This window comes from Pseudopodoces humilis, chromosome 2 (genome assembly GCF_049639895.1).
Source record: "Pseudopodoces humilis isolate 2021_Gansu_Grassland_sample_001 chromosome 2, ASM4963989v1, whole genome shotgun sequence".
NCBI classification, from domain to species: Eukaryota; Metazoa; Chordata; class Aves; order Passeriformes; family Paridae; genus Pseudopodoces; species Pseudopodoces humilis.
Genome location: NC_142201.1, coordinates 102800072 through 102817294, shown reverse-complemented (window position 1 = coordinate 102817294; position 17223 = coordinate 102800072). Strand labels below are relative to the sequence as shown.

At 59.0% G+C, this 17223-nt stretch overlaps 3 protein-coding genes across 6 annotated transcripts in view; 2 read left to right on the top strand and 1 right to left on the bottom strand.

Annotated features, from left to right (window-relative positions):
- CLPB (ClpB family mitochondrial disaggregase) overlaps nucleotides 1-4498 on the bottom strand; it is a 73962-nt gene extending 69464 nt beyond the window's left edge. For both annotated transcript variants that reach the window (XM_005524138.3, XM_014253517.2), the window contains exons 1-2: nucleotides 3771-4498; nucleotides 2851-2902 (exon numbers count right to left, since the gene is read on the bottom strand). In XM_005524138.3, coding sequence (XP_005524195.3) covers nucleotides 2851-2902; nucleotides 3771-4446 — 728 coding nt within the window. In that variant the 5' untranslated portion in view covers nucleotides 4447-4498. The remainder of the gene's footprint in view (nucleotides 1-2850; nucleotides 2903-3770) is intronic.
- Nucleotides 4499-7302: 2804 nt separating this feature from the next.
- STARD10 (StAR related lipid transfer domain containing 10) lies at nucleotides 7303-14530 on the top strand. 2 transcript variants are annotated; one of them, XM_005524139.3, is made up of 6 exons: nucleotides 7303-7556; nucleotides 11527-11674; nucleotides 11890-11993; nucleotides 12174-12291; nucleotides 13031-13083; nucleotides 13158-14530. In XM_005524139.3, exons 1-6 carry the CDS (start codon nucleotides 7374-7376, stop codon nucleotides 13383-13385), a joined length of 834 nt encoding a protein of 277 aa, XP_005524196.2. In that variant the 5' UTR covers nucleotides 7303-7373; the 3' UTR covers nucleotides 13386-14530. The 2 variants fall into 2 exon arrangements, with proteins under 2 accessions (XP_005524196.2, XP_087908284.1); XM_088052158.1 differs by having other exon boundaries at nucleotides 7440-7556; nucleotides 11532-11674.
- An 878-nt stretch (nucleotides 14531-15408) lies between these two features.
- The window catches only part of ARAP1 (ArfGAP with RhoGAP domain, ankyrin repeat and PH domain 1), a 35965-nt gene continuing 34150 nt past the window's right edge, over nucleotides 15409-17223 (top strand). The window contains exon 1 of one of the 2 annotated variants that reach the window (XM_088051252.1): nucleotides 15409-15516. The gene's annotated coding sequence lies outside the window, so the exon portion shown is untranslated. Of the gene's footprint in view, nucleotides 15517-16414; nucleotides 16438-17223 lie in introns of those variants that run through there. The other variant, XM_088051250.1, reaches the window with a different exon arrangement.

Sequence of the window (17223 nt, the reverse complement as noted above, 5' to 3'; positions counted from 1 at the left end):
TCTCCTCTGTCAGGTCTGCAGTAGCTCTGGCAGTCCTAGTCTGTGGAAGCTTCTTGTAAAGAGATTAATGGAATCAGAGTGGTTGTGGTGGGAAGCAACTTCTGGAGATCACCTTGTCCTACCTTCTCCTTCAGCAGGTTCACCCAGAGCAGGTTGCACAAGATTGTGTTCAAGTGGGGTTTCAATATCCCCAAGGAGGAAGATTCCACAGACTCTCTGGGCAGGCTATTCCAGTGCCCTGTCACACTCACAGTACAAGGCTCTTTCTCATAATGAGATGCAACTTCCTGTGCACCAGTTTCTCCTGATGCCTCTTGTCCCATTGCTGGGCACTACTGAGCAGCACCTGGTCAATCCTCTGACAACCTCTCTTCAGACACTGACAGACAAGGATGAGTTCCCCTCTCAGGTCATCTCTCCTTGAGGCTGAATGACCCCATCTCCCCCAGCCTTTCCTCATAAGAGGGATGCTCCAGTCTCCTCATCATGTTTGAGGCTGAAACTGCCTGCAGCAGGGTGAGTCAGTAGTTTTCACCATTCATGCTTTTCGCACAAGCAAAAAGCATGCACCAAGCAGAGTCAGGCACAGAGCTTCAAACAGTGGGAGGACTGCCAGCCCCACAGGGAACAAGATTGGAAGACAGGCCCTGGAGAGCGTTTGCAGAGGGATCTGGACAGGCTGGCTTGATGGGTTGAGGCCACTGTAGGAGGCTCAGTACGGTCAAGTGCTGGGTCCTGCACCTGGGTCACCACAACCCTGTGCAGATATACAGGCTGGGATCAGAGTGGCTGAAAAGCACAAAGCAGCAAAGGCCCTGGGAGTGCTGGTTGACAGCAGCTGAACATAAGCCAGGTGTGCCCAAATGGGCAAGAATGCCCATGTACCCTGACTCATATCAGCTAGTGTGCCCAGCAAGCCCAAGGCAGATCCTTGTTCCCTTGCACTGGGCATGGATTAGGTACTTCAAATCCTGTGTGCAGTGCTAGGCTTCTCATGACCAGAAAGACTCTGAGGTGCTGGAGTGTGTCCAGAGAAGGGTCTGGACCAAAGGGGCTGATGAGGAGTGGCTGAGGGAGTTGGGGAGATTCAGCCTGGAGAAAAGGAGGCTCAGGGGGACCTTCTCACTCTGTACAACTCTCTGAAACGAGGGTGTAGCCAGGTGGGGGTCAGGCTATTCTCACAGGTAAGAAGTGACTGGATGAGAGGAAACAGCCTCAAGTTCTGCTATGGGAGGTTTAGGTTGGATGTTTTGGAAAATTTCTTCATGGAAAGGTTGTCAAGCCCTGGCACAGGCTGTTCAGGGCAGAGGTGGAGCCCTCATCCTCGGAGGGATTTAACAGACATATAGATGTGGCATTTGGAGACATGGTTTAGTGGTGGGCTCGGCAGTGCTGGGGGAATGGTTGGACTCAATGATCTCAGAGGGCTTTTCCAACCCAAATGATTCTGTAATTCTGTGACAGAGTACAGAAACAAAGGGAGAAGCTGTAGACGTGCAGCCCAGCAGGATGGTGTACAGCCACCAGCCCTGCCCTGACCAGCTGGAGCACAGAGCATGCCTCTTGCTGTTCTGCCTGACCAGGCTCACAAATCACCCAGACATCCCTAAACAGCAGCTTCCTGCAATTACAAGCAGCAGAACACATGTGCCAATTAGCTGCACACCAATATCCTCTTTGGCCCTTGATCTAGGCCAGATCTCAGCCCTGCGGTGCACTAGAGCCAGGCTGCCTCATCCAAGATCCTGGAAACTGGATGGAACACCCCCTGGCTGCAGGCCAAGAGGGCTCTCCTCTCCCCCTCCTACCTTTTCTTTGCTTCTACAGAGGGACAGCAGCTCCTACCTCCCCAGGTGCCTGTGCTGGGTGGGAGACCACAGCCAGAAACAGGAACACGTGTGGTGCACACAGGAGAGCAGCAATGTCTCTTCCCATCCTACACAAACCACCAGGCTGCCAAAAAGTCTGAACTCCATACTGGCAAAGGGCAGCACTTGGGACCTGGGAGACCTCTGGCACTCTGAGAGAGACCAGGTAGGAGTGCCAGGTCCTGTTCAAGCAGCAGCTCCAAGGTTCTCACACTTCCCACTTTAGGGGAGACCTGCTTTCCTCCCACAGTCCCAGACCTTGTCCCCAGCACTGGGTATAGCAATTGGTCAGTGACATCACTGCTGCTCACAAACCATCCTGGCAACCTTTGGGTCTCTCCCTGGAGGTTTGGCTGCAGAAAGAACATGTCTCCTGGGGATTAGTCACATGCTGAGCCTGAGAAACTGGCTCTTTGTTACCTCCTCAGGGAATGTAACACTGCCAGATGCACCCAAAAGGTGCCATGGCATCACCCCAATGGGGCAGGCACAGCCAACTGTGACAAAATGCCTGCTGTCATGGGACAGGAGCTCTGGAGATGCTCCACTCCCTAACAGCTATATCTTTGGTCACCCAACCAGTCACTTCCCTGGCTTCCTTGCGTGGGTGGAGCTCTCTCCTCTGCTCCTTGTGAGACAAAAGGCCCCTGGAGAACTCCTGGCTCAGGTTGAGGAACCCACAAGGGCTGTTTGTTCAGAGGCAGACCCCAACCTCTGCAGGGTGCCGCTCACAGGGATACGTCTACATCTGCACAGTATGGCCTCACACAGTCTCTCTCAGCACTAGGATCTGTGATCCACCTCCTACTCAACAAGTAATAGTGCTCCCCATCTCTCCCCACCCACTCTGGATCTGAGAAGGTGAAGGAAGCACCCCATGGGGGCTGGGAGCAGCCAGCCCCTTCCTTCCCCATGTGCTGACAGGGTTTTCTGCCCTCCCAGCCTTTGGCACACTGCTCTCATGTCTCAGAACCCTGCTCACCTGTTGACTTCTGAAACGCTGTTAATCCTTGCAGCTTCCAGAAGAGCATCCTCTGAAATGCAGAAAGAAGGAAGAGGGAGTTAGCATGGAGGGCACACATGGACATCCTAATCTGGAATGTGCAGGGGCTGCTGCTGCTCAGAGCTCTCATTGACCACCCCAGTAAATGAGAGCCTATTCCTGCGAGCAGGTTACCTAAAAATTCCTCACTGTCTTGGTGACTGACTCCAGCCCCACATCACACACCCTGAGAACAGGGGGCTGCGGGAGCAGCAGGCATCCCAGGGCAGTGGACACTGTCACCCCAAGGTGTCAGCCTCAGACAGAGGTTTCCAGATACCACAGTAGTGTTCCTACCACAGAGTCAGAATGACACCCCCTGGCTAGAGAAGGGAAGAACAGCACCCAGCTCTGAGAGATGGGATGAGAGCTGGCTTGAGTTGGGAGGGACCTTAAAGCTTATCTTATTCCACCTCTCTGCCATAAGAAGGGACTCCTTCTACCAGATCACACTGCTCCCAGCCTTGTCCAACAGGTCCATGAACGCTTCCAAGAGATAGGGCAGCCAAGCTTCTCTGGGGAACCTCTGCCAGGGCTTCACCAAACCTCACAAGCAAGAATTTCTTCCCAATATTCTGTCAAAGCCTGCCCTCAGGGTTAGAAGAAGCCACTCAGTGGGAAACCATTCCTCCTTACCCTGTCTCTCCAGACCCATGTCTCTTTAGGTCTCTTGGAGCCCCTTTATGCACTAAAGCATTAAGGATAACCCCTTCTCTGGAGAGTTTTCCAGGTCACAGCCAGCAGGCAGGTTCCATCCCCAAGGAGGGACTGACTCTACATCCCCTCCCAAAGGGCACAGGATTCTCTCTCCTGCAGCCCACTCCTCCCGCCCCGGGGCCGGTCCCAGCAGCGATAGTCACCCTTGGACAGACGGTCCCGAAGGTAGCAGTAAGCCAGCGCAGTGATGAGGGCAGGCAGCCCTGCTCCCGGGGAGCAGCTCTCAGCTCCACTCTGATGCCCACCGGGGTCTCCCGCATGACAGCAGTGCTGCTCTGCACCCGAAGGCCATGGCGTCGGCTCTCTGAGGGATGCCATGAGGCTGGACGGTGTTCCCGGCACAAGGCAGCCAGTGCTGGCCAGGCCGGTGGCAGGTGGCCGGGGGGTCTGCAGTGGGGCCAGGCCTGGAGCAGGCAGCCCTGGCCTCTCCGCTGTGGTGAGCCCCTTTAGGCCTGTCCCATTAACCACGGGAGAGCCCCCTGGGCCTGGCCCCATTGCTGAAGCGGGGCCTGGCGGAACAGGTAGCGGAGAGCCCCCGGGGGCCGGCCCCGCTAGCGGGGGTCCCCCCAGCGGGCCCCTCTGTCGCCCCCTGCAGACAGCGATCCACCACGGCAGCCTCGCTCTTGGCGCCGGCGCGAGTCCACGCCGCCCCCTGGCGGCCAATACCGGCAGTAGCCGCGGTCGGGCGGCCCCTGCCGCCTCTGCCACAGCCGCCGCCGCAGTCCCGTAGGTCGCACGTGGCGGCGACCACCGTGGCTGCGCCCGGAGGAGCCGCGGCAGCCCCTGTGGCAGCGTGCGGAACGCCAGAGAGGCCAGCATACTCCCCTCGGTCCTCCCGCTGCGCCGCTCGCACCTTACCCCCCCACGTCTCTGCGGCCGGCGAACCAAGATGGCGCCCCCCGGCCGGCGGAGCCTGAGGCAGGCGGTGCGCAAGGCATGCCGGGAGATATAGTCCGCACGGCGGCCTGCGGCCTCGCTTATCCGCCGCGGCGGACTACAACCCCCAGGAGGCGCCATGGCGCGGCCTGCCCGGGGCATGCCGGGAAAGCGGCATCGGCTGACACGCCGGGAAGTGGCTGGCGGGCTCCGGTAGGAGGCCCAGTGCGGCGGGGAGAGGTTCGAGACGGACAAACGCGCGCTAACAAACGCCAAACACATATCACACGTCACACATAGACACACCTGCATCACACATGCACGGGCACACACGTGTATGCACACACATCGTGCGCAGAGGTGCGCACAAACACGTGTGCAGTCGCACGCACAGGGGTGTTTCTACATGCACACACGCAGTGCCGCACGTGTGCACACGCATGTTCTCCTGCGTACACATCCCTCGTGCAGCCGTGCACACACCTGCAGCACTTGTACCCCCAGGCAGGACTTGCACATCTCGTGGCATGAATCCCGGGCATCTGCTGCAGGCTGGGCTGAGAGTGGATGTCTCTGGGGGACGCATGCAGGTGTGTGTCAGTGCACGTTTGTGTGCATGCTGTCCTACAAAGTTGCCCACAGCCCTTTCCCACCTCAGGATCTGCCACCAGCAATTCCCATTTCCTCCTGTTTCAACCCAATTCCCTCCATTTCCTCCCATTATCCCAGCAGCTGTTTGCCCAGTTTGCCATCCCACCAGCACTCCAGCACTTCCACAGGGTCCCACAAACTTCTGGATTAAACAGCTGCTAAGAAGATACATTTTAAGGATTTGATTTAAAAAAAAAACAAACAACTTTTATTTATAAGACTTGGGTTTGTTGCCTGCATTACTGATTCCTAGATTTAGTTCTGCATACTACTGGCAGATGTGGATGGTGGAGCAGGAATAAGAATCAGGAGCCAGGGAGCTGGGAAAGACCCAGGAATGTGGGGGAGGGTGTCAGAAATGGACATTTCTGCATCCAGACTGGGGCCACCAGGACTGGGAGTTGTTACAGAAAACCCAGTGCTCCCAGTTTCCCAGCTCCATCAATTCAGTGCTCCCACTTCCCCAGCCCAGCTCACCCAGCTGCATCAACTCATTGTTCCCAGTTTTCCAATTCCATTAGCTCACTGCTTCTAGATCCCCAGCCTACTTCTTCCAGCTCGATCAGCCCCATGCTCCCCGTTCCCCAGCCCAGCTTCCCCAGACTGACTGCTGGCTCCCCTTGCTCAGTCCATTCTTCCAGCTCTAACAGCCCAGTTCTCCCAGGTACCCAGCCCAGTCTCTCCAGCTCCCCAGCCCAGCTTCCCAACTTCTCCCAGCTGCAACAGCCCAGTTCCCCAGCACAGTTTCCCCAGCTCCCTAGTTCCTTCAGCTCAGATACCCCATTCCCCCAGCCTATCCTCCCTACCCCATGACTCCCATGTCACCTGTGTTCTAGACTGGGCATGGCATATGATGCCACATGGCTGGGCTGGCTGGGAATGTTGGTGCTCCTGCTTCCAGCATCAGGACTGCTGGGGGCTGGGAAGGGCTGTAGTGTGACGGCTTTCACCTTTCTGCTTCCCTGAATACAAGATGGGAACAGCCCAGGCTTTCACAGCAGAGCTGCCAGAAAGGGCAGGGAGAGAAGAATGAGGGGAGAGGGTCCACCTGCACCAGCCACAGCAGTTTGTCCCCAGCTATCCACTGCAGATGTCCACTTCCAGTAGGATAGGATGTCAGAGATTCTCTTGGCTCCTTTTCCCAGGTGAGGATGCTGGGAGCAGTGGTGTGGCATGGTGAGCCACGTGATGCCAGGTCTCTGTCTCCTCACAGGTGCTGAGTATGGTGACATCCCTGTGCTCTCCTATCCCTTCAGCTATTGCATCCCTGGAAGGGCCTCATCCTGGATAAAGGGGCTCCGTCCCACATTCCTGCTACTGAGACAGACTTTGCTTTGCCAGTCTAGGTACATGCCACATTGCTCTGTCATCATTTACACAGTTATTCATGGGAGCTGGAAGAGGGTTCCCCGGTATTCCCAAGTGGAAAGAAAGAAATCCTGAGTCGGCAGCATTTTCAGAGCTGGATGGGAGCCAGAGCCTCAGCTCTTCCAAAAATAACATCCTAGTCAGCACTGCCAATGGCAGCATGCCCACCCGCTCCTGGCCACGGCACCGTGGGGATGCCATGGCAAGGCCCAGCACTGGCACAAAGGATGATAATGCTTATGTGCTGCACAGGTACAGGGCATGGGCTCGCAGTGACAGCGTCACATCAGGGTGACCCACAACCTGGAGGTAGCCTGTGTGTCTCTGTCCTGCACCTGTGTCCCCTCCTACCCCAACTGGCTTGGAAAAGCCTGCTGAGACCATTGAGTCCAACCACCCCCGCAGTACTGACAAGGCCACTATTAACCCATGTCCTCACGTGCCACAGCTACATGTTCTCTTAAACCTCTCCGGAGATGGGGACTCTACCAGTGCCAGGGCTGGACAACCCTTTCAGTGAAGAAATTTTCCTAATATCCAACCTAAACCTTCCCTGGCACACAGTGCAGGTATCCCTGCAAGTGCCACAACTCTCTGCACCCGTGTCCTTCAGCTGCTCCCGGTACCCCGCCAACCTGGGCTGCTCCGCTCTCCCTCGGGCTGCCCTTGCTCCCGGTCACCGCTGTTTTCTCGCCGGTCTCCCCCCGCTCCCGCCCCCCGGTGCTTCCCGCCCCGGCCCCGCCCCGGGCCCGCCTCTCCCGGTCCCATCGCGCCCCGCGCCCCGTAATGCCGCCGTAGGGGCTGGCACCTCCCGCGCCACCGGCACCGGCACCGGCGGGCGTTCCGGGGCCATGTCGGGTCACGACGGCGGCATGTCGGGTCGCGACAGCGTGCAGATCCCTGACGACCGGGACTTCGGGGCGTTCCGGGCGCAGTGCGAGTCGGAGCGCGGCTGGAGCCTCACCTACAGCAAGGGCGGGGTGGGGGTCTGGGTGCAGCTGCTGGAGCCCGAGCGCGCCCTCCACAAGATCAAGGTGAGACCTCCCGCCCGGCACTCCCTGGTACACGGTGAGACATCCCCACCCACCCTGGGCACCCCCGATCCGCGGTGAGATCCCCCCGCCCCGGCATCACCCCGGGACTGGCGTACCCGGCGGCAAGAGGGTGGCGCGGTGACCCCGCCGGGGACCTGGAGGCAGGAGGGACCCTGGGGCGATGCCGCACCTTGTGCTTGTGGGGAAGGAGCGGGGACCCCACAGGGAAAGGGGACTGGGGGACCCTACAGTGAGTGAGAACTCGGGAGTTGATCCACCACCCAGGAGCGAGTGGGAATCCCAGGGAATACTGGGGTCCCTCAGGTGATGCAGTGCCTTGGGGCGAGTGGGGACTTGGCCGAGCTGGCCCCTGATGGCCAGCAGGGACCTCAGGACAGGTGGGGTTAACTGGTACATTAGGACAAATGGGAAGTCTGTGGGGGAGTGGGGACCCCAGGACAAACACAACTCCAGGGCCGAGCCAGGGACAAGTAGGCACCCCTGAGGGCTGTGCAGGGGGGACTGGGGGCTCAGCCAGGGACAGACAGGAATCCCCAGGGTGTGTGGTGCCATGGGTCCTGGGTGCTGCTTCTCCCCACTTCACCCATTGGGAATGCACCTCCCATGCTTGCCGCACACCAGGGCTGGACTGGGGGACTCCTTAGAGCCTGCAGCCACTGGTCTGCTATCACTGGGCTTGTCCCCTTGCCCAGAGCACCCTGTGTCCCCATTGCATTTCCCCGTGGGTCCCTTCTCTCTTAGTGCCACGGTGCTGGCAGAGGCAGGTGCATGCTCATCCTGGCTCTTCCCTCTGGCAAAGTGGGGACACTGGGATTCCAAGGGACAACTTGAGACAGGAGCAGTGTCCAGATGGGGTTACACTGGAGTCTCTGGCTGGTGTCCCTGTCCCTGGTGGCACCTCCATGAGGCTGTCCTAGTGTAGTGGGTGGCATTGCCCTTGCCGTGGTGTCAAGCCCGGGTGGTGGTGGTGGTGGTGACGGTGGCAGCAGTGACGACGGTGGCAGCAGTGACGATGCGGCCTGCTCACACACTGCTCTGCAGCAGCCATGCGAGCAGTTGGCACTGGCACTGATGGGGAAACCTGTCCCTGGGGCACTGGCACTGGCTGTGCCCTGGTCCTGCCATGGAACCGCTGGGTTGCTTCCACCGTAGCGTGCTGGGGAAGTTTGGGCAGCCGTGACCCAGGAACAGGTCCCCGTTGTGCCCTGGTGGCAGCAGTGAGCCCTGGGAGGGGGGATGGTGGTCTCTAGGGTAGGGAGTCACTGGTGCCACTTTCACCCTACCCCATCGCCACAGAGGTGGGTACCAGTGGCGGGTGGGATGCAGGGCATCCATCACTGTGGCATCCAGGAGTGATGGCAGTGGCATGGCTCTGTGGGACAGTTCATCTTGACCCCCCCACCCCAAGCTCCTTGTGTCCCCCAGCCCTGCTGCTTGCTCTTGGGGGTTGCATCCCAAAACATCCCCCGGACTGAGGTGGCGTTTGGGTGCGTCCCCTGCCTGTTCCACAATCCCAGTGTGCCACGTTGGCATGGCAGGGACCCAGCCCACTCCAGGATGTCCTGGCACAGCTGCTCCCACCACAGCACCTGGAGCTGTCTTTTGCCTCTGGGGATCACTGAGCCAGGTCCTGCCCCTTTCCATGCCCTCCTGGAAAAATCCTGCTCGGAAAGGTCCTGCGGTGTCTTAATGTGTTGATTCCATGTGCCACTGGGTATTGGAGACGCTGTGGGGTAGCTGTACTTGTCCCCATGTCATGGTCCCCAGCAGCACCCAGGCCTACCATCCCTCCCAGGATCAGATGCTCCTGCTGGATTTTGAAGGCATGGACACATGCGTCATTGCTGATGTGGCATGGCAAGGTGCTGCCCAGGGGTTTGCCACTCACACTGGGGGTCTCTGCGTGGGTGCTGGTGATTTTCTGCAGCTTCCCACAGCTGGTTTCCCCTAAATTTATCCTGGATTCCTCCTGCATTCCTTGCTTAGTTAAGTGGAACCTGAAGGTCTCGCCCTGCTTTGAGGCTGCCGCCCCCTCCTCCCCGCCCCCCTCCATTAGGGATGCAGCTCCCGTTTAACCTGTTTTCTGGAGTCTGGGAACAAGTTGGCGCCATGGCTGATTTCTCAGTGGGACATTTGGTGGCCTTGGGACTGGCTACGGGTTGGGGTAACCCGGCCAGGACACCCCATCCTACCCAGTGGGGCAGTGAGTCGGTGTCTGGGCATCTGAGATCTCCCAGGGAATATGGTTTCCTCTCTAAATAGGCTGTTCCCACAAGATGGCCAGGAGCCATCCTGTAGGATGCAGCGGAAGGATCTGGGGTGAAGCCACCAATGTGGCTGAGCTTGGAGACCCCCTTGGTGCCCTCACCACTGCTCCAGGCAGGGGTGGCGGGTCTCCCCTTTGAATCTGCTTCTGTCCAGTCTGGCACTCATTCTGTGTTCCCTTGGGCACAGCATAACCTCAGCCCTGGGGACTTAATCTCTTCCTCCTCCTTCTCCTTCTCCTCCTCACCCCATTAGTCAATATTGACTCAGGGTTGGGGCGTGCGTTTGCGGGCGCTTCCCAGGTGGCACCATCCCCTCTCCTGCTGCGACCCCCCTAGCACCCCCCCTGGCATATGAGTCACCTGCAGGGCAGGTCCTGCACTACTGGCTTGACCAGCCTTGCTGCTCTGGGAATAATCCACCTGAGCATGGTGCCTGGCTGGCCTGGGTGCAGGTGGGAGCAAGGGTTCTCCAAGCAAGTCATCCAGGCAGGCTCTCCCCTGAACTGCCCTGCAGGGGTGGGTGTTCCCAGACAAGTTTTTGGGTGAATGGAGGAGCTGGAGATGGGCTCTGTGGAGCAGACATGAGTCTCTGAGTTTGAAGATAAGCACTGTGAGGTTGGGGACAGACTGCATGGGGCAGGGATGGGTCTGTGGGGTTGAGGATGAGCAGTGTGGGGGTGGGCTCTGTGGGGCAAGGATGGGATTGAGGATGAGTGCTGTGGGGGAACAGGCTCCATGGCTGTATCCCACCAAGGGGCCATGTGAGGCTGTGCCCCATTGCTGGGTACTTCTGTCCCTCTTCCCAGTGCTGGGGGGTCTCTAGTTCCATGTGCTTGGGCAACCCCTAAATCCTGAACCGCAGGGTCTGGGGTGCAGGAAGAGCTGGTGCCATCCTTGGGGAAAAACAGGAGCCGGTGGCATTCCCAGGAACAGGCTGCTGGCTGCTCTTTGCCCTATGCTTGGCTCTAGCACCCTTGAGCTCAGCAGATGGCATCCCTGCTACAGGGGTAGCTGCCCTCGCCTTCTCCTTTCTCTTTGTCTCCTTGCCTTCCCTGGATCTGGCTGCCATGGTTATGGAGCGGGTCCCCACTCTGCACCCCCCAACCCCTTCTGTGTGATCCATGCTGCCCTGAGGCACCAGGCAGAGCCCTACATACTGGCTCCCCCCAGCTCCCCTGTGCAGGGATGCTGCTTAGAGGGGAGCACATCCACAGTGATGGGGAGGGGGGCAGGTGGGAAGCAGGGTCCCCTAAGTACCCAGGACTCAGCTCCACGCTGCCTTGAGGCCCTGCATGCCTGTGCTATGGGGTGGCTCTGGGTGGCAAACTGAGCTGCTGGTTGGAATGCGGGTCTTCTTGGAGGAGGTTGTGTTGATTTTTTTTTGTTGTTTTAAATCTAAGAGGAGACACCACCCCCCCCTGCTCACTGGGACTTCCCACAGCTGCCTTCCCACTTGGGGGTCCCCATGGCTGCTCTCTCACCCAGGGGTCCCCACTGCTGTCCTCTTATGAGTTCCCCACAGCCACCTTCCCACCTGGGGGTCCCAATGGCCATCCTCCCATCACGAGGTCCCCACTGCCATCCTTTTGGGGGTCTCCACAGCTGACCTGCCATGGGGTCCCCATGGCCACTGTCCCACCCTGGGGGCCCCTGGTGGGTCTCTCATGCCCCCTGCCTTGCAGTGCAGGATGGAGTGCAGGGACGTGCCGGCAGAGACGCTCTACGACGTGCTCCATGACATCGAGTACCGCAAGAAGTGGGACACCAATGTCATCGAGACCTTTGACATCGGGAGGCTGACGGCCAACTCCGATGTGGGCTACTACGCCTGTGAGGAGGGGGCTGGGGGGATCTGGGTGGTCCTGGGGGAGGGCTGAACCCCAGGGCTGCTACCACTCCACCCTTGGGTTTGGCATCTGGGGGATCCATGGTGTCTGGTATTGAAGGGGAGGAGCCTGGATACCAGTTTGGGGGGATTTGGAGGGCATCCCATACTTAAGGGTCGGTGTCTCTCTCTGGAACATCCCATCTGGTGCTGTCCCTAGGGAGGTGTCCCAAGCCCCTGAAGAACCGGGACGTGGTCACACTCCGCTCCTGGCTGCCCATGGGCTCTGACTACATCATCATGAACTACTCTGTCAAGCATCCTGTGAGTTTAGCGGGGCACCAGGGGTCCTGTGGTGTTGGGCTGGGGCTGGGGCTCACTCAGAGCTTGGGGGGATAGGTTGGAGAGTTGAGGGGGTCATGACAGCCCAGCTTTTGGCTGGTGTCTGCTGTACCCCACCTGCCCTGCCACTGATTCATGTTTCCTCCTTGTTCCCCACCACAGAAATACCCACCCCGCAAGGACATGGTACGGGCAGTCTCCATCCAGACAGGCTACTTGATCGAGGGGACGGGTGCCAAGAGCTGCACCATCACCTACCTGGCACAGGTAGACCCCAAAGGTAAGAAAGGAACCCCCAGCTCTGTGCCCTGGGGCTCAACACCCTCAAGTCTTTCCCTCATGTCAGTGGGGTCTTGGGGGAACTCAGGGCAGGCTTAGTGGGGGTCTCATGGGTTCTCAGTGTAGGCTCATTGGGAGTTCAGGGTGGCTTCTGTTGGGGCTTAATAGGGGCTTTGGGCTCAGTGGGGGCTCAAGAATAGCTTGGGGGGCTCAGGTGGGCTGGGGGAGGGCTGAATGGGCACTCACTTGGATTTAATGGGGGCTCAGTGGGAGCTCAGGTTGGGCTGGGGGCAGCTCAGTGGGGATTCAGCTGGGGCACTGGGGACTTCAGGGCAGGGTCAGTAGCAGGGCTTCAGTAAGTCTCAGGTTGAGCTCAGGGGAGTTCAGGAGGACCTGTAGATATGCTCGAGGTGGGCTTGGAAGAGCTTATCAGCAGGAGCATCTCGGGATGCAGCCAGAGCCAGACACGGAGCATGGAGCAACGTCAGGAGAAAACATCTTGGGTCTGTTCTCTTGAACTCTTCTATTTTTAGGGGTTGAAGAGGGACCTAAAATGCTGAAATCACTGTTTTTGACCTCTGCAAGAGCAGGGAGCAGTATGGATAGAACCCTGTTCCCTCTCTCCAGCCACATGTCCCCATTGAGAGTACCGTGGGGGTCCCATGTGTGGGGGTCCTGGTTTTCAGGCACCTGGGGGATGCTGGGGGTCCCACTCCCAGCCACCCTTCCCTTCTCTCCAGGTTCTTTACCAAAGTGGGTGGTGAACAAATCTTCCCAGTTCCTGGCCCCCAAGGTGAGTTTGTGGCACTGGGGTGGGTCTGGTGTGGTAGCAAGGGGTCTCTGTGCCCATCTCACTCTTCTTCCCAGGCGATGAAGAAAATGTACAAGGCATGCCTCAAGTACCCTGAGTGGAAGCAGAAGCATGACCCTCACTTCAAGCCCTGGCTATACCCGGAGCAGAGCCGACTCCCAGCCTTGGCACTCTCCGAGCTCTCCCTCCAGCATGCAGATTCCCTGGAAAACATTGATGAGAGCTCCCTGGCCGAGAGCAAGGAGGACCGTGGCGAGGGCAGTGACGAGGACAGCCTGACCTGATTCCCCTGGGAACTCCTCTGCTTGTTCCCCTGGCTAGGACAGCCTGACATGTGCCCCACTGGGGGCTCCTCTCCCTGTCCCCCCACCCACTTCCAACATGGTTTGTGTCTCTATCTCACACACCTGTACACATGCACCCCCACTTTGGGTTCAGGGGGACCCCCCCCCATTGTTGTACCCCTGTGTGGGGACAGCAGGGACATAGTGGGTCCCCCAGGGTGGGAAGCTGGAGGTTGTCTGGTCACTTAGCCCTCGTGGGACACCAGCGTTGTCCCTATTGGTGGCAAACCCAAAGTGTCCTTCAGCTTCTCGGGTAGCAGAGGAAAAGGGCAGCCCTGTGCCTGCTCCTCAGCCCTGGAGATCCTTCCACTGCACTCCTCCTCTGCCCCCCATCCTTGCTCCTCATTTCTGTTGTGGTCCAACAGAACTGCCTTCATCCCATGGGATCCCCACCCTCAGCAGACCTCCAGGGCGTGCTTGGGCACTTGCCTGCACCTGTGGTTATGCAGAGGGAATTTGGGGGGCTCCTGGCACCTCCTGGCATGCTGGGAAGGAGGGCCTTTGGGGTTTTTTGGCATCTCCAAGCATGTAGAGGGGAAGCTTCTAGGCTCCTGGCACCTCCAGCATGTTGGAGGGGATATTCTGGTCTTACCTTCAGGCATGTGGGAGGAGTTGGGGGGCTCATGGCACCTCCAGATGTGCTGTGGTGGGTATTTTGGGGGCTCCTTGGATCTCCATACACATTGGGGGGGGGGGGGGGGTCTTACAGGCTCTCGGCATCTTCAGGTTTGTTTGGGGGAAGTTTTGGGGTAAGCTTGCACCTCCAGGTGTGCTGAGTGTCTCTGGGGGCTCCCAGCATCTTCACGTACATTGGGAGGACTTGGGGGAGCTCCTGGCACCCCCAGATGTTCCATGGGTCTCTGAAGGTTCCTGTCTCCTCCCACACCTTTCCAGGATGGGGACCCTTTCCAAGCTGGGTGTCTGAACCCTCCCTCCACTGGAATTTGAGGCCTTGACTGGGGGTTTGGAAGCTGGTCTTTGGCCATGCTCCTGCCCCCTCCTTTTCTGGGGGTGCACAGGGAGATGGGAGATTTTGTACCTTGTACCGGAGCTGATTATTTAGGAATAAAATAATTAAATCACCAGAGGGACTCAGCCTCTGTCCCACCTCGGTCCTTTGGGAGCCATCCCTGTCCCCATAGTGCACTCGGGCAGGGGCCCCCTGCTCATGGTGGGTGGTGGTGGGACCCTCAGGTGTTGTGAGGACCTCCAGGGAGGCTGTGAGTGATGGTGGTGCCACCAGAGGGTGATGGAGAAATCCCTAAACTGAATTTGCACTGGGCACTCACTAACTGGGGATGAGGCTACACACCCTTGTAGCTGGTTTTCCCACAGTCTCAGCCAAGCCAGTACCACCAGTACATTTCTCCCAAAAGCACCTCTGGAGAGGAGACTGGGTGCTGAACTTTGGGGGCACTCTGTGGGGATACATTCTGGCTTCTCCAGGAGGAGAATCCTGGGGAAGAGAGCTGACACTCCCCGGGATTGTGGGCCCTTTGTGGAGCCCAGGACTCGTCTCCTGCTCCTCCTTCTGCTTGTGCACCCCACTTCTGCCCTCCTAGTGCTCTGGCACCCCAACACCTCAGCAGGCCTCAGCCTTTCTCTGCACCCCAGCAGGGTCTTGGTGGCTGGCATTGTCCAGCTTGTGCCATTCTCTGTGTCTCTGTCACCTGTGGGGCTGGGGTGGGCACTAAGGACTTGCTTCTCGTTTCTCCTGTTAATTTCCACCCACCACACCCTCCGCCCCCTCCCACCCTCCTGCACTGATCCCAATTAAAAATAGAACCCAATTAAAAAGGAACCTGGCCACCACCCCCCTCCCTGGCAGGTTGAAAATGGAGCTGAATTGGATACAGGACATACTGCAGTGGCTCTGGAGCCAGGGGGACATGTAGCAGGGCAGGTGATGGGGTAAAGCCCCTCGTGGGGAGGGTTTAGGTCTGTCAGCTCTGAGAGGTACAGCCGGAGACCCAGAGTTGCGGTACCGGAGAGAAAAAACGGCTCCAAAGGAGGTGGAAAATGCTCTGGCACATGCCTGGTGCCAGAGGGGTTGAGAAGAGCTGGGGCTCAGGTAGGATATGTGGAGGGGGGCAGTGATCTCAGGATTGTGCTGGGGACATTCTCAGATACTGACATGGGTGATCCCTGAAATGCTGCTGGGAGGCTTCAGCCCTTCGGGGATCAGGCTGGGGCACTGCCGCTGGCCCCTGGGGTCTCAGACAGCACTTTGTTGTGTGACACCCCCCAAATCGGGTGAGGCCATGGCACCCTCATCCTCTGCCAAAGGCTCTGGGAGAGTATTCACCCCCGCATGGACCCGAGGGTCCAGGATAGGAGAGCAGGGGCATGTGATGATTCTGGGAAGCAGGATGGGATAACGTGGGGGATGTGATGGCTCCGAGGAGTGGGATAGGGGAGCGGGCGGCTGCGATGGACTGGGGGAGCGGCAATTCCAGGAGTAGGGGGGATGCGGGCAATAGAGGAGCTTTTTGGGATATTTCACACCGTCCCCCCGGCTGAGCCCCACCGAGCACCATACCCCGACTGTGGGGCTGAGCCATGGCCCCTCCTGCCCGTGTCCTCGCGTGGGCGAGGGGCCGAGCGGGGGGGCCTTCCCACCCCCGGAGCAGGCAGCCAGCGTGTCCCGGTCCCTGAGCGCCGGGATGAAAGGACCATTGTCCCAGGCTGGGCAGCCGTGAGGGCTGGCCATGGACACCCCACATCCCCTCCGTGTCCCCAAGCCCTCCCACTCTCCTTCTTACCCCCCACCAAGACCTTGGGAATCGTGTGGGGAGGCAAGAACCCCCCCACACAACCCATTTATTATTTTTTGGGGAAAGTCCTGGCAGTCTTCCCCTTGAATCCTGTTTCCATGAGGCAGCCAAAGCTCCGTGCGGGAACAAGCCTGGGCCTGGCAAGGGGGGCCCTGAGTGCCCCCGCCCCGGGAAGCGCCCCGGCATCCTCCGGGAGCCGCCGCTGCCAGCAGACAGAGGTACCGGGAGCTCCAGGGGGGCTGCAGGGGCAACCCCAGCTCGGGTGGGGGTTCGGGGGGGCACTCCACCTCCTCAGCCAGGGTTTCTCTCCTGGGGGAGGTCGTGTTTCTTTCCACGTGCTTCTGTGGGTCTCTGGGCACACAGTGCTGGGGTGGGGGGGCGGCACCGGGGGTACTGGGAGCTGCTGGCGCGGTGGGGGGAGTACGGATTGTTCCCCTGCTCGGCTGCAACAGCGGTGTGCCACCCCCCCTTCCCCCCCGCGATTAGGCACTCATGCCCCAGATTAAACCCAGTAGACCCCAGCTCAGCCCCAGTACTCCCCAACCAATTTCCAGTATGCCCCAGCTCGCTCTCAGCACATTTTATCTCAACCGCAACATGCTCCAGTTCCAGTTCACCCCCAGAACACCCCACCGCAATCCCAGTACATCTCAGCTCAACCCTGGTTCAATTCCAGCGTGCTCCAGTTTCCCCCCAGCAGACCCCAGTTCACTCCCACCAGACACCGGCTCACCCCCAGCACACCCGAGTTCAATCCCAGCTCAACCCCAGTACACTCCAGTTGAACTCTGGTGTTCCCCAGGTACCCCCCAGCTGCCCCAAGCAGACCCAAATTTATTCCCAGCACACCCCCACTGAACCTCAATATACCCCAGTTCACCTGAGCACAGCACAGCTCAAACCCAGCTCGTCCCAGTTTAATGCCAGTACTCCCCAGCTCCCCCCAGCACATCCCAGCTCCTCCCCAGTATATTCCAATTCACCCCAACACTTCCCAGCTCAAT